Source organism: Cercospora beticola, chromosome 4, assembly GCF_033473495.1.
Source record: "Cercospora beticola chromosome 4, complete sequence".
Taxonomy (NCBI): domain Eukaryota; kingdom Fungi; phylum Ascomycota; class Dothideomycetes; order Mycosphaerellales; family Mycosphaerellaceae; genus Cercospora; species Cercospora beticola.
In genome coordinates this window covers 2,434,505-2,448,901 of record NC_088938.1, presented here as the reverse complement: position 1 = coordinate 2,448,901, position 14,397 = coordinate 2,434,505, and the positions used below count along the sequence as shown (strand labels likewise).

At 48.2% G+C, this 14,397-nt stretch overlaps 6 protein-coding genes and 1 non-coding gene across 7 annotated transcripts; all 7 read right to left on the bottom strand.

The window, feature by feature from the left end:
- Window positions 1-245: 245 nt before the first annotated feature.
- On the bottom strand, window positions 246-997 carry RHO25_006601 (uncharacterized protein; the record flags this gene model as incomplete). Its single annotated transcript, XM_023597417.1, has 2 exons — window positions 246-888; window positions 936-997. 2 exons carry the CDS (start codon window positions 995-997, stop codon window positions 246-248), a joined length of 705 nt encoding a protein of 234 aa, XP_023451763.1.
- A 377-nt stretch (window positions 998-1,374) lies between these two features.
- RHO25_006600 (uncharacterized protein) lies at window positions 1,375-2,942 on the bottom strand (the record flags this gene model as incomplete). The annotated part of the gene is made up of 3 exons (XM_023597416.2): window positions 1,375-2,644; window positions 2,700-2,725; window positions 2,781-2,942. The coding sequence occupies 3 exons, from the start codon at window positions 2,940-2,942 to the stop codon at window positions 1,375-1,377; spliced, it is 1,458 nt and encodes a 485-aa protein (XP_023451762.2).
- A 206-nt stretch (window positions 2,943-3,148) lies between these two features.
- Window positions 3,149-4,774, bottom strand: RHO25_006599 (mitochondrial 37S ribosomal protein bS1m; the record flags this gene model as incomplete). The annotated part of the gene is made up of 1 exon (XM_023597415.2): window positions 3,149-4,774. One exon carries the CDS (start codon window positions 4,772-4,774, stop codon window positions 3,149-3,151), a length of 1,626 nt encoding a protein of 541 aa, XP_023451757.1.
- A 197-nt stretch (window positions 4,775-4,971) lies between these two features.
- Window positions 4,972-5,822, bottom strand: RHO25_006598 (uncharacterized protein; the record flags this gene model as incomplete). The annotated part of the gene is made up of 2 exons (XM_023597414.1): window positions 4,972-5,573; window positions 5,630-5,822. 2 exons carry the CDS (start codon window positions 5,820-5,822, stop codon window positions 4,972-4,974), a joined length of 795 nt encoding a protein of 264 aa, XP_023451756.1.
- Window positions 5,823-7,494: 1,672 nt separating this feature from the next.
- On the bottom strand, window positions 7,495-8,049 carry RHO25_006597 (uncharacterized protein; the record flags this gene model as incomplete). Its single annotated transcript, XM_065602809.1, has 1 exon — window positions 7,495-8,049. The coding sequence occupies one exon, from the start codon at window positions 8,047-8,049 to the stop codon at window positions 7,495-7,497; it is 555 nt and encodes a 184-aa protein (XP_065458881.1).
- Window positions 8,050-8,424: 375 nt separating this feature from the next.
- Window positions 8,425-8,521, bottom strand: RHO25_006596. The gene has a single exon. It is a non-coding gene; the product is annotated as a tRNA-Tyr (tRNA).
- Window positions 8,522-9,156: 635 nt separating this feature from the next.
- Window positions 9,157-10,197, bottom strand: RHO25_006595 (uncharacterized protein; the record flags this gene model as incomplete). Its single annotated transcript, XM_023597412.2, has 3 exons — window positions 9,157-9,680; window positions 9,955-10,114; window positions 10,168-10,197. 3 exons carry the CDS (start codon window positions 10,195-10,197, stop codon window positions 9,157-9,159), a joined length of 714 nt encoding a protein of 237 aa, XP_023451758.2.
- Between the last annotated feature and the right edge of the window lie 4,200 nt (window positions 10,198-14,397).

The following is a 14,397-nucleotide window of genomic DNA, read 5'->3' as shown; positions in this document are numbered from 1 at the left end:
GGAACTGTTTCTGCAGCTGCAGCTCCACTTCATATCTGCAGCAAACGTTTCTGATACCAAGCCCACCCAGTACGCGGTCCATCGCGCTGCTCTTTTGCCTACTACCTTGGCGGCAACCGTTCGTTCACGAGCGGCCTTCCACGGCACGCGGCCTCAATCGTACCTGAAATTGCACGGAACCCGACTCAGCACTCGCCCTTCCCCCACTTACGAGTCCGAGTCTCACGCCTCTACAACGATTCTGATCATCGCCGCTTGCTCCTGTAGCAGTTCTCTGCTCCTGCCTCGTGCTCATGATACTTGCAGTCCGCCAGCTCCTGAACGAAGTCATCGACAGTAGGCGTGTCTCTGTGGACCAGCGCCTGGATAACATCGTGAAGAAAAGCGCTCGGTTCGTCCTCTTTGATGTTAGAAGCATTTTGAAACATCGTGAGTCTTCTGACCACTAGACGTCGGAGTGGCGCGGTCGGCAGCGAATTCTCGTACAACAAATGGCGAGGAATCGCACCTGGGAGGTATCGGATACCCTCATAGAGCTTGAGCGTTTCTTGGCCAAAAGCATCGACAGCGGCGTCCTTGAAAGCCACGTCTAGAAGCTGGTCTCCAAGCAAGTATGCGCGTACCAAAATCTCAAACATTTGTTTGCTCTCCGGCGGCACAGAAGGCTCGTCGTCGACGAACAGTCTACCGAAATACAGCCAGTTGACGTAGACTGTGAAAGCTTCTGGGTTACTCTCAGGGAGATTGACCACACGAGTCTGGCGCTCGAGCCATTCCTTGTCAAGAGCCGCTTCGAAGAATCTAGACGCGGCCCGCAAAACAGGCTCGTGAACGTAGAAGTGCTGCTTCGTTTCGCCAACAGTGATCAGTACTGGCGCGGTAGAGAAACTGCGACAGATCAGCAGCTGCAGAAATGACACAGTGAATCCGCTTACTCTGATGCAGCGCTTGTGCACTCGGCTAGTGCTGGAACTGTCGACATTTTCGCTGTAGCCATTGCTGTGTGGACCCTTCAATGTTGAAATTCTGCTAAAGCTGAGCGGTTCTTGAATGAAGAAGCGGAAAAGGAGAGCGATTGGATGGGGCATGGAGTTTTAATGCCTGATCGAAGAAGTGAGACTTTCACTTCACTCCTCAATGTAAGACACCGTAGACAGTTTCACATCTTGCATCATAGCAAACAAACCATACCGCGGCTCTAGTCTGCCCCAATCAGACACGGCAGTGAATTGTGAAGTGAAGCGCCACGCAAGCGAGAGACCGCAGTGCCTGTTCCTGTGAACTCATCAAACTGTAGACGTAAAATCAGCGAATGATACGATCTGTTCACTTCTTTCAAACTCACTTCAATTCTCACTCATGCAAAACACCGCGCTAATGCAGAGCTCCGTTCGCCAGTCCCCTCTGCACCATGCCCTCAACAGTCTGCCAGTCACTGCTGACCGTGGTCAGATTCTCATATCCGTCTTCTGTAATGACCACATCGTCCTCGATCCTCACACCTCCCACCCTCCAGTATCTGTCCAGGACTTCTTGCTCCACAATGCCATCCCACTTCCCGTCCTTCAACTCTTGCCTCAATGGAAACTCGCGGAAGTATATCCCAGGCTCATTCGTGATAACAGCGCCGACAGGCAACGGGCCACGCTTACGTAGATAAGCAAAGTAAGGATCTGGGTCATCGTAGTTCGCGTGGCCTCCCGTATCGTGTGTGTCCATACCAAGGTAGTGTCCCAAACCATGAGGGAAGAATCGCGTCATAATGTGTGAGGACATGATTTGTTCCAATGTGAGGTCTTTATTGAAGATACCCAACTTTTGCAATCCTAAAGCGCCGGTCGTGTGAGCTTTCATGTGACAATCCTCCCACATGGCACCAGGTCGAATGAGCTTGAAAGCCTCGCTTTGCATCAGCAAGACGAGATCATAGATCTCTTTGCTCTCTTTTGTAAATCTGCCATCTTTGGTAATGGGGAAGGTGCGAGTGATGTCGGCGCAATAGCAGTTGTATTCTGCTCCGGCGTCGAGCAAAATATTGTCCTTGCCTTCGAGGGGTTGATCGTTGTGGACGTAGTGAAGAGTGCTTCCTGCTGTTCCAGAAGCACAAATGCAGCCGTAGGCCATCTCTTTGCAGCCATTGGCGTGGCAGTGCATGACGAAGACGGCGTTGAGTTCGCGCTCGTTGGAGGCGCGTGGGACGGATGACAGAACCTGCTCATGGGCATATGAGGATACAATGTTAGCATGCCTGATCATGGCGATCTCATGCTCATCCTTGACGACTCTACATTCCTCAATTGCCTCCCGGAGCGAGGCGAGGTTAATCTCAGGCTGGAAATTCTTGATAGCAGGAGTGTCGAAGATGGCCAAATCTGCTCGGTCTTCGATCGCCAGAATAACAGGCTTCTGCTTCGATAGCATATCAACCAAAGACTTTCCTGACTTGAGATCATCTGTAGTTGACACATGATCGATGTCGTATCGTTCGAGTGCTTCCTTGGGTAGAAGTGGCATGCCTGCCCACATGACATATTCTGGGTCGACAGGCGGGATCCATAGTGTTGAAGTATCAGACGCGATATCATAGGCGAAGAAACAGTCTGGCAAGTCGCATCCGGTAAGGTAGTAAAAATGTCGTCGTTGCCTGTAGAACGTCAATCACGGATGACGGGCGTTATCGCAGACGCCGAATAACAAACCTGAAGTGGCTCGCTTGATCGTCGTCCTGAAATCACACATCAGCGCATTCACTTCGATACCTTTTCAAACGAATTTTGTACCTCTGTCATTTTAGTGCTCTGCCCCTCCAGATAGATGATACCGCTGCTTGGCCCGCCATGCTCAGCGATATATTTTGCAACCCTTCTCGCGTGAGCCTTGGCTGGATACTTGCCCGAAGGCGGCTTGGGGAGGTCGGGATTGGCAATTGGCCGAGGAGCCATGGTGTTCTTGGTCATTCTATGCCGCAGAAGTCGATGCGAGAAGCTATCGGTCGAGGTGAAGTGCCCGCAAGTGACAGCTGGGGCTTTTCGCCAAGCTTTCGAGGGTAGGATCGGCTTTAGTCGGTGCAGTTCTGATCAACGACACTCTGCACAATACTTTCACTGCATCACGCATCTCTTTTGGGCACATCTATACATACATTTTCTCACTCTACTGATGATTTCGAACTGTCTGACGGCGAATTCTTTGGGGTATAGCCATCCATCAAACGTCTGATCCTCTCCGTTGCCTGAGCCTGATCTAGTGGGCTTCTTCCCATTTCTCGGTCGAATCCCTCCACTCCCGACGTCCTTCTCCTCCTCATATCTGGCAGGCTGGAACCATAATTGGGCTCTTGTCCTGGGCGCGCACCGCCAACATATCCCGATCCTGTAGCACCAAAACTTTGACTCCTCGCATCATGAATGTGTTGCACCTTGTTCCGCTTGACAGCAATGGCTTCCTTGTCGCCTCTGCTTATCTCCAGGTCGATGAATCCTGCCTCATTGATGTGAGCCGATTGAGGATGCACCCAAATCTTGTTGCCGCCTGGTAGGTTCTCATCGAGAGCGGTCACCATGCGATCGGGGTTAGCATAGTGCTCCTCTTTCTCGTTCTCGTTGTATTCCGGAACAGCTGCGCGACTATCGACGTTGACCCCAGTGCCAATGGGGTCACGGGCCACTACTCCTCCAATGCCGAGCAAAGCGTAGTGGTTGTTGAAGGTCGCGCTCGTACGTGGTGTCATGACACGCGCTTTCACAGGCGCGCGGTGAGCCTGAGGTCCCCAGTATGGATGATTCTCCATGAAAGCATTCGTTCGAATGTAAGAGAGACCAGCACCTGGGTGAGTAGAAGGTGGGCCTTGCGTTGACGTGAGACTGTTGAGTTGGTTCTGCAACAGTGCCGAGTGAGCGAAATTCTGTCGACCCATCTCGACGCCTGGCAGATCCAGAAAATCGCATATAGCCGCGGTGAGGGCCGAGCCCAAATGCTGGTGGATATGATCATCGCGTAGCTTCTTCTCTTCACTGTCGTAGTTCTCCTCGACATACTGGCGCAGCTGTTCCACCCGCTTTGCTGGAAGCGCACCGCCTTGTCCACGCTCACGATTCACTCTCTCCTCATCACGAATGCGCTTCTCCAATATGCGCTTGGCCAGGAACTTCTTGAACTCAGCCTTCCTCTTACTCAATTTGTCCGATACGTAGTCCTCAAACTCTCCCTCTTCCATTCCCGCAAGCCATGGGCCAGCAAACTTCCATCTCTGGTTCCCGGTCTCTGCATTAGCGGATGATAGGTTTTGTCGACCCGATGGGAGCTGCGCATCGAAACGAGTAGCATCTGGGTCTGTGTTGTCAAGGTTGTCATCATAAACGCTCTGGGGTGTACCTCGGTTGCCGGAGTAGTTCGTTCTCCCGTCCTTGTTGATCAGCGGAATACCCATCTGCCGCCATTTGGCCTCTGTCAGGACGTGGTCTGCAGCACTCTCGAAGTCGGTAATGTGCTGGGTGTTGTCCTGAGCTCGTACGCGGATGACCGGGGTCGTGCTTCGTGCAGTCGTCTTTCGTGGGATCGGGCGCTTGAGGCCCCAGTCTCCTCGAAAATGGGACGATGCAGGTGTCGCGATGGCCTGGTGAGTGGGATACGGCAGCGTGGCGGTTTCCGAAGCCTTGTATGCTCCTGATGCCGAAGGAGATTCTAGTATCGGCGGAGGTAACGGTCGCGGCAGGGAGAAGAGGCGCGACGACTGCAGCAGTCGCGCCGTGGGCGAGTGCAGCGACTTGGACATTGTCCCGTCGACTCGCTGCTGCGACGGCAATGCGATGTGTTGTGCATCTGATGGCCCAAAGCCTTGACGATGAACCAATGCCAAGCCGCTCTTCCGAGACCAACTCCGCAGCACGGCCAGGAGCGACCATTGCGACGATCACTTTCAAAGAAGCATTAAAATACAGTCATTAATCATTGCATTCGTCACGATGAGCTCTAATGTCTAAGTAAACCTCGCGTATCCTTTGCCTTCTCAGGTGCCGCAAGAAACGGAAGCCCATTCCTCCCGAACAGCCTCTCCCACCCAGGCTTCACTTTTCCAGGCTCTTCTTCGAATTCGAAAGGTCCGTGATACGACTTCTCGCTGAATCTGGAGACCGACGAGTAGGCGCCTGTGGAGAATCGGAGATCTCTATCCGACATGAGTTCCTGTTGCCGCCGGTGCACATTATTCAGCTGCTGGATTTGATGTTGCCTTCGTTGTCGTTTTCGGCGACAGAGGAAGATGAATGCAACCAGTGTGACGACAAATGGTATCCCTAGTCCGACGCCCAGCCCCACGCCCAATTGAACCTCACGCGACAGCGCTGGCCTTGACGAAGCGGGAGCAGCTGCTGGCGGTGATGAAGTGGTGTCTGCCGTTGGCGATGTCTGTCTTGATGCCGCGCTCTCTATTTGGAAGGATGATGTGCTGGCGACGCATTCGGCACATTCACTCGGCTGGTCGCCTTTCTGAAGTCGGAGTTGAAATGGTATAGCTTGGTCTTCATTGTCCGGCACGTTCCAAAGGTATGTCGTGACGTCCTGCGTCAAGTTTGCTGAAATACAGTCAGTCACGAATGCGCGAAAGAACTTGTGTCCCAATGCCACTCACCGGCAAGCACATTCACAGCAAAACTCCCATCCCGTGCAGGCCCTCTCCACAGCTCCAGCGTCGTCAATTCCCATGGCGTATTCCAAGCGACATCAACGCTCTCTCCAGCTTTCAGATCCGCGGATCCCTCCAATGGTGCCGTGAACTCCAACGTCGCGCGCTGCGCGGACTGCAATACTTCCAAAGCGGCCATGGCGGCCGACAAATCTGCCCTCACAATCTTGGAGACCGCAGTGATCTCTCTGCTCCCTCCACCCCTCTCGCGCTCACACGTGCCTTGCTCGCGTTATTACTCGTTGCTTGGGTATAAATAAAACTGCCTTTGCGCAAAGCCCACGTGTTTGACCTTCTTGACTCGCCGACATCCGCTGCTGTCCGTAATTTGGCAATTATGCGGGCCTGCAGCCGACGGAAACAAAACCGTTGCACCACAATGCACGTTGCGACTTCGATGCCCCGTGAGTTGAAATGCGGAGCTGAAGTGTCTGGGTGGAGTGGTGCGGTGTGACGATGGTGAGGTGAGGCTGGAAGAGAAGGCTCGAAGGCGTCGTGCGCCGATAGGCGTACTTACTCTGAGTTAGCTCCAGTCTCTAGCTTGCTTGCCATCTTCTCGTTTTGTACAATGAAGACGAGGCGGCTTGCCAAGTATACGAATTGCATGCTGCGTGATGGAACCTTATTCAGGTGGTCTCGAAGTGCAATTCGGACGCCATGAGTCCGCCACGGCTGCGCCCCTGCGGTGCTGGACATTCTGCGCGATTCATCGAGCGTCGGGCTCCTACGTCCTGCTCTTCGGCTTCCACCACGGACGACACGAAGTGTGCTATCGATTCTGTTGACAGCTGTATACATCGAGCACGTCGTACTCGGCCTCGGCGAGACGGCTTGTATCGTACCACACCGCGCTAGTCAACATCTGGATAGCAGCAAGTTCAAGAGGTTAGCGCAACCCAAAATAGAGAAGGCTGGAAAGGTCATGAGGTGGGAAATGTACAGCTCGCAGCTTCTGTCCTGCTCTCACGACATCAGGCTAGGGTGAAGAGCTTGGGAATATCGATGAGATGGATCGGCGGGAGGAATCAAGAAAGCGCAATGTTGAACACGAGGTTGTCTGCTCTTGCTCTTGGGCTTGTTGATTCAGCTTCCAGCTTGAATCCCATGTTGCCATCCACTCGGCCTTGATGGCTTTGCAGCTAACATTATTGCAGGCCAGTATCGTGAACCGTAAGCCTCCACCATCAACCTCACCCAAATATTCCTTGGCGCATAGAAGCTGCTGCTCATGACTTGTCCAACCGGGTGTCTCGCAATCACAGACGAGGCGCGATTATCCAATACTTCATATGCAAGACGCGACATCTTTTTCCCGAGAAAATTGTGCAACATCGAAACCGCATCTACATGTTGCCTGCTGTGTTGAGCTCCTTGCGTGGGATCTTCAAGGGTAGGCCCATTCCAATCGACTCCCGGCAGCTTTCGCAAGTGTCATCGAGAGATAACAGAGGGATACCTGTCGATACTAGGAGAAGAGTGCGGCGGAGTCCAGGCGCGTCCTCAGTCTCCCCATTTCACGATCATGATCTTGCATCCTCGTGTCTTCGCTCTCTCCGATTCCAGCGTCCATGTCGGCTTGCTCTGTCGTGAGGCATAGTATTTGGCGACCATCGCTACCTGGACAGAGTCAGGTGGTGGGCGAAGAGTTATGTTTCTGATGTTGGAATTCTCGTTCGGCCGCTTCATCGTAATCTTCTCGCTGGGTTTGGCACTCGCAAAGGTCCACGAGAGATGTTGAAGGAAGACTCACGCATAGTTCATATGCATGCGTGAATGAGGCCGCGAAAACCAGTACCAAAATCCAGTCCACATCATTTGAGGACATCACCCTCGCCCACAGCGCTGGCAACTTTACTCCCTTCCGATGCCGCCTTATTTGATGACTCTGCAGATTTCTTCTTCTCCTCTTCCTCGAATAGCTCTTTCCAATACTCTTCCTTATACCCATCCATAAACTGTATAAACTGCGGTCCAGCTTTTACCCAACCCTTAATCCCACCTTCTAATACCATAACATTCATATCCTTATCCTCCGCCGTCTCTCTCACATGCTGCAAAAACCAACTTGCACATCTTGGACCTCTACCATTCGATGAGCCGCAATAGAACACCACCCACTCAATACCGGCTTTATAACAAAGCTCATAGAGCATCCCACGATTCCACCAGAAGCCGTGAGCAGGAATATTGAGGCTCCCGCGTATACACCCTCCTTCGTAATCTGTTCTGCGGACGTCAATGATGACCATTGAGGCGATTCGCATGCTCAGGATCATGAATGCGCGGTTGCGAGGCATTACTTCGGCCGTGAATTCTGGTTTCGGGGCCGGGAAGGCGGCGTGCCATGGTTGCGCTTCAGAGGCCATCTTTTGGCAATGGATGCAACAAATATGGTCTGCGAGTCCGTGGTGTTCGAAGTATTACTTCGAGTGCGCTGGTTTGGAGAACAAATTGCGACGAAGTCTGCCCCGCTGAGCTTCGCTTGTGTGGATCTCGCACTCTAGCACACCAAACGGTGTCTGTTGCATTCTTCACCACCGGCAGAGTTCAACGCACCGCTCAACTGGAACACATCAGCTGTGTACACTGGTCTAGCAGAACGGAGCATAGGTGGATGCATACCGTTCTGCACGATGGCGTAGTGGCATAAATTTTGAAAATTTCCAAAAACAAAAATTTGGACCTTCGCAACTTGACAAAAGGACACACAATAGAACAACAACAACGACAAAAGAAATTGATCTCCCGACGCGGGATCGAACCGCGGGCCTCAAGATGAGGTCTGATCCATTATTGATCCGTTACAGTCTTGCGCTCTTCCAGCTGAGCTATCGAGAGTGGACAACGCTTCGCGTCGTGATAGCCAATTATGCAAGGCGTTCGCCACATGTCCTTACAAATTGCAATATATATCCTGTGTCTATTTTTTATTATTGCAACGGCATGAGTTCCACATGTTGGATTCTTACTTACGAAGCATTCCAGATGTTGTAGTATTGATTTTCGTAAATTTCAAGCTGCATGCCACCAACTCTTCAAGACGGCATGCAAGCACTTAAGCTACGTTCTGCTAGATGATCCGTCGTTGCAGCACTATATGGGCGGCAAATTTCAGTCGGGTCGTAGGCTGGAGCGACAAGAGCAACATTTCTGCCACAAGCCCCAGATACGACCACCCCATTCGTGCCAACCTACCATTGTACGCTTGGAGACGACATGAGTCTGGAAACAGCTTTTTGGCCATTCTTCGCAGCTGTGTCGGACTCGCTCGAGGCAACCATACATCATGCATTAACCAAAACCTGTTACAAATTTGAGTGCATTCTTGTATTCGATGTAGAACAACTAACTATACAGTTCCCCCATCTGCTATCGAACCCATTTAGATGTACTGTCATCAGAGAATAGCGACCCATAGATGCTCAATTTTGTGTGATGTTTTTCCGACTGAACTTAGGTAGCAGTACAACAATTTACTCAGCAGGCGTGTTGAAGACGACGCTTGTCACTTTTGTTGTGATACTAAGGCCGTCGCAAGGTTCCCCTGGATCGCGACCCTGCGAGACGAGAGCGATCGATCCTGCACAGAACCATACATCTGCCACAGTGCTTGGGCCGAACGCGCAATCTACCTGTGAAGCCGATGAAATCTGACACACAGCCTTCTGGCCATTCCTCGCTGCTGCATCTGCCTCGGTGGTGGCGACTAAATAAGAAACCACACCTCCTCCGTTGGGTGGTCCGAATCCAGCAGTCACTGGATCGTAGTAAAGAAATTGACCAATGGTGGAGGGGGCACGATCGGCCTTGAGAACCTGCAGAGATCCATCGGCAGGATCAAAGACATACTGGTCGGTACCCACGGCGTCACTAAGCTCACCGAAAATGAAGGCAGCCGGATCGACATTGGTTGGTCTGTCCAGGACAGCCCCAGTCTCGGTTTGCATGTTGTTGCGTTCATCAGTTAGTCTAATATTGCCCGTCTGTTTGGCCGCAACTGTTGTAGTCGTTGTGCTGCTAAAAGACCTCAAAGATTAGTGAGAGTCAAAGCCAAATGATGGTTGCGATTTTGCTCACGAAGTTGTAGTCGTTGAAGAAGACGTGGTTGTGGTTATCGATGTCGTGGTGGTGGATGGAGAAGAGGAGGTGGTGGACGTAGTTGAGGCCGTGGTCGTTACTGAAGTAGTAGTAGCACTAGAAGTGCTGCTGGCGGTAGAAGTCGAGCTCGCGCTAGTTGTGGTAGCGTCGCTAGAAGTAGAGCTGACACTGACACTGCTTGTGGTACTTCCACTGGCCGTGGTGGTCGATGCCGCCGAGGTAGTCAACGCGGAGACTGTAGCTGTAGTGGTGCTTTCGGAGACTGCAGTAGTAGTGCTCGTTTTCGTCGATGTGCGCGAAGTAGTCTGAGATCTTGTTGTAGTCCTCGCAGTCCTACGCGATTTCAGTAAGTGCGCGCGCATTAGAACACTCTCAGTCTTGCTCACGTTGTCTTGGTCGCACTCGGCTTTGGGCATGGGCAGGACTTGTCGTAGAATTTGTACGTTGCCCCATAGCCACTCTTGACATTGTCCTTGACCGAGACCGAGTAGAGAAGGCAATCTTGCTTGCCCAAAGCATAGCTTTTGCATTTGGAGCTTTGCTTACAATATGCAGAGCATTGCGACTGGTTGCATCAGCGGCGGATGGTCTTGTAGGGCTTGTACGTCTTCTTCGGATAACCAGAGATGCCACAGGTCGGCCGATAGTAGTTGCGCTTCTCAGGCTGCTCAACGAGACTGTCGCTGTGCGAATGCTCCAAAGTGGCAGCGAAGGCCCCCAGAGACGGCAGCAATGCTGTAAGAAGCACCAGAAGACGCATGATTGAGCTTGTGGGAAGAAGGAAATGGGTCGTGGCCCATTGAGAAGCGCACGAGAAAAGCTACGTCCTATAAGGGCAATCAGATGACCCAGACTCGCGGCATGGCCAGCTGTGGCGTCTGTTAGACCAGACGCAATAGAACTCTACAGTTAGCGCAGTGAGCTCGGACGGTATGGACTTGACTTGCGTATCATTTTGTCTATGTGAATATCGCAAGATGGGATCTCGCAGGCGAGCGATTCAAAGCGATGAGTATGCATCACTTGGCCTGTTACATGGGCTCAGCCTGAGAGAGCGGCTGCTGGACCTACACGATCGTGCGAAGACTTTGCTTTTGGCGCTCTTGCGGTGGTGTGATTGTGCAAAGTGTAAGAAGCCACATCAGTGATCTGGCTTGCTGGCCGACGTCTCCTTGGCGCGCTTGCTTCGGGAGCTTGCCGTATGGAGGCCGAAACCTTAGTGGTTGCCACTACGTAATTCGCTTCTACCTTAGTGTTTACTTAGTTTATTGACTACAATAGCAACTACTATTGTCGCTGTCGCATTGTCGCATTAAACAGCCTATTTAGCAGTTCATTGTACGCCTAAACAATAGCGCTCGAGGTCTATATTACCTCGTCGCCTACTACTACCTCCGCTATAAGCTTTCCGCCGCAGCGCGTTCGATACTATTTTCGCGATACTATTCTATAATTAGTCTATAGTACGCACTATACGCTCGTCGTACGTACCTAGCTATCTTCGGACGTAAATTATTATACTAATAACCTCTTTATAGGCGCAAACGTCTAGCGTAATTACTACTACCGACGCTAGAACGAGCTGCTAGCGAGATCTTAGAATTAACTTAATTTACTAAAATAGAGAATAAGACGGCTACTAAACTATAGGTTTAAATCTACCTCGTAGTATACTTATAGTATACTTATTAATGTTTTAGTACTATTGCTATCGACCCCGTTCTTCTTAACCTCCGCTACTCTACTACTACGAACCCTTCCGACTTCTAGTTCTATCTACCTAATAAATAGTAAGCCTAGCTATATAAAGCTATAGTAAAGGAGTCGTAGCTAAAGAAGACGGCTAGAAATAACCTTAATAAGTATTTAGTAGCTAGTAGGATTATAGAGACTTGTTACGATTTAAGATTCTATAGATACTATGTCTCTCTATCTAATAGTTAGGCTTTAGGTAAGTAGTGCCTTAGGCTTTAGGAATTCTTAGCAGAGGGTATTTCTTTATAGGCTTATAGTAGATAGCAACCTAAGCCTCTCTAACTACTTACTATAGGGGGTTTCACTTTGCCTTATTCCGCTATACCTAGACAGGTTAGACCCCTATATTTAACAGGTTATAAGCCCGGGTTTGCATCGTAGCCGGAAAGCTAGGAGCTAGAGGATATAATAGTAAGTACTCCCGGTAGGAGTTAAAGTACTCTAGTAAGAGACTTAAAGGCAATAGTAGGATCTAAAGCTATAAAAGAGTTAGAAGCAAGAGGAGTAGTCTTGCGGGCACAAACTAGATAGTAGAAAGAATAGTATATATAGGTAGATAGGATATCTAATATATATTAGTCCTAAGTAGAAGGACATACTATACGGCTATATAAAGACAGAGAACAAACCCTATAAGGCACCTAGGCTAGGTGCTTAGTAAACAAAAGTTATAGTCTAACAATACTAGGAGTTAGTCTAGCATTTCCCTGCTACTAGAAAGCAGAAGAGGACAAAGTTAGAAGAGTAGTTAGGCTATTAGAGGGAGAAGAGTCTCCTAAAGACAGCTATATAGATAGAACTTACTACCTATTTAAAGGAAGATCTTATAAGGCTAGAGGATTGGTTTATACTAGGCAGGTTATATTTAGAGAGGATAGTTACAAGGCAGGTTCTAGAGAGACCTGCTATTAGCTAATAACACTTTAGAGACTAACTAAACCTCTTACTATCCCTAGAATCTAAAGGAGGATTAGACAATTAGGCCCTAGGGGCCTAGTTAGACAAACTAATATACCTAAGATTAAGAGGAGTTATAAACCTACCTTTGTTATAAATATAGTAGCACTAGGAGGTTCCTATACTAGAGGGTACTAGAGAGGTATACTCCTTTAGCTATTAACATATATGCTATATATAAGGCCTAGGGTATAATGCCTGCCCTAGAGCTACCTAGAAGATAGAGTCCTATAAGCTCTAGCTAAGAGAGAGGAGTCTTAGCATAGTTAATCCCCTACTAGATAGTCTATCTAGTATAAGGGAATTTCTACCTATATATATACTAAGAACCGAATGCCAAGATATATAGGTCCTAGTTTACTATATAAAACAAATTTATTTCTTAGCTATAGTTAGAAGAACTTAGTAATATATATACCTAAAGTTAACCCTTTAGAAGACAAGATAGGAATAAGACAAGATAAATAGTACTTTAGTAAAGAGACTATATCTAGTACTCTCTAAGGAGAACTTAGAATAATAGTTTAGAAAGATAGCTATATTCCTTAAGGGAGAAGACCTATACTTAACTATTAAGACCTTAATATCTATCCTAATAACTAACAAGGCAAACTATAAAGCAATCTACTAGATTTAGCTTTATATTAGTAAAGAGGATAAAGAGGTAGTATTAGAGAAAGAGATAGCAAAGGCTATCTAGTAAGAGCTAAAGAAGAAGTATAAGGATAATAAAGCATTAGGAAGGAAACTAGTATAGCAGTACTTTACCTTTTAAATAACAAGTTTATAGAGTGTATTACAAGTATAGTTAAGCTTACTATTACTTAGGAAGAAGATAAGGGAGGCCTAGCTAGCAATAGTAGAGGCAGTTAAACCTAAGAACAGAATCTAAGTTCTGCTTAGTAGCCTACCTAAATCTTAGTTATCTATTAGAGATACTATAGATGCCTAACTATACTTATTACCTAATAATATCCTTTCTATTCTAGAAGAGAAAGAAGTAGGGATACCTAGGTAACCTAAACTAGAGGGAGGATTAGAGCCTTTAGCTTATACTATAAGAGCTATATAGAGACAATAATAAGAGAGAAAGAGGACAGACAACTTAGAGTTGTTTAAAGCTAGGCAGTGCACTCTATATTAAGGGAAGGGACACTTGCTATTAAGCTATTAGTATCTAGAACCTACAAGAAGTATAGTCTTAGCTTTTAGAGATATAGGCAAGGCAAGGGCCTTTGCTATAATAGAGGATAAGACTAAGGAAAGGTAACTAGCTATTAAGAGATAGGCTATTAGAGGGAGTGTTACGATTTGAGATTCTATAGATACTATATCTCTCTATCTAATAGTTAGGCTTTAGGCAAGTAGTACCTTAGGCTTTAGGAATTCTTAGCAGAGGGTATTTCTTTGTAGGCTTACGGTAGATAGCAACCTAAGCCTCTCTAACTACTTACTATAGGGGGTTTCACTTTGCCTTATTCCGCTATACCTAGACAGGTTAGACTCCTATATTTAATAAGACTAATAAAGGAATAGTAGTATCGAATCCGTGTCGCTAGTATACGCGTAAGAACTACGATATAGTATATATAGTATTAAATAAGGATAATAAGACCGTCTACGCTTATTGCAAGCGCTATAGCAAAGGTTATTAAATTTGTATTCTCGTAGGCACTCGTCGGATAGGTATAATATAGTAGAAGTAGAGACAATAAGTAGGAACTAACCGAGTTAATTATATTAGTTAGTTATAGGTTGTATCTTACTCCTAAGATAGGTATTAGCTAGGTTATATAACCTAGTTTTGAATTGTATTCTCGTAGGCACTCGTCGGATAGGTATAATATAGTAGAAGTAGAGATAATAAGTAGGAACTAACCGAGTTAATTGTATTAGTTAGTTAT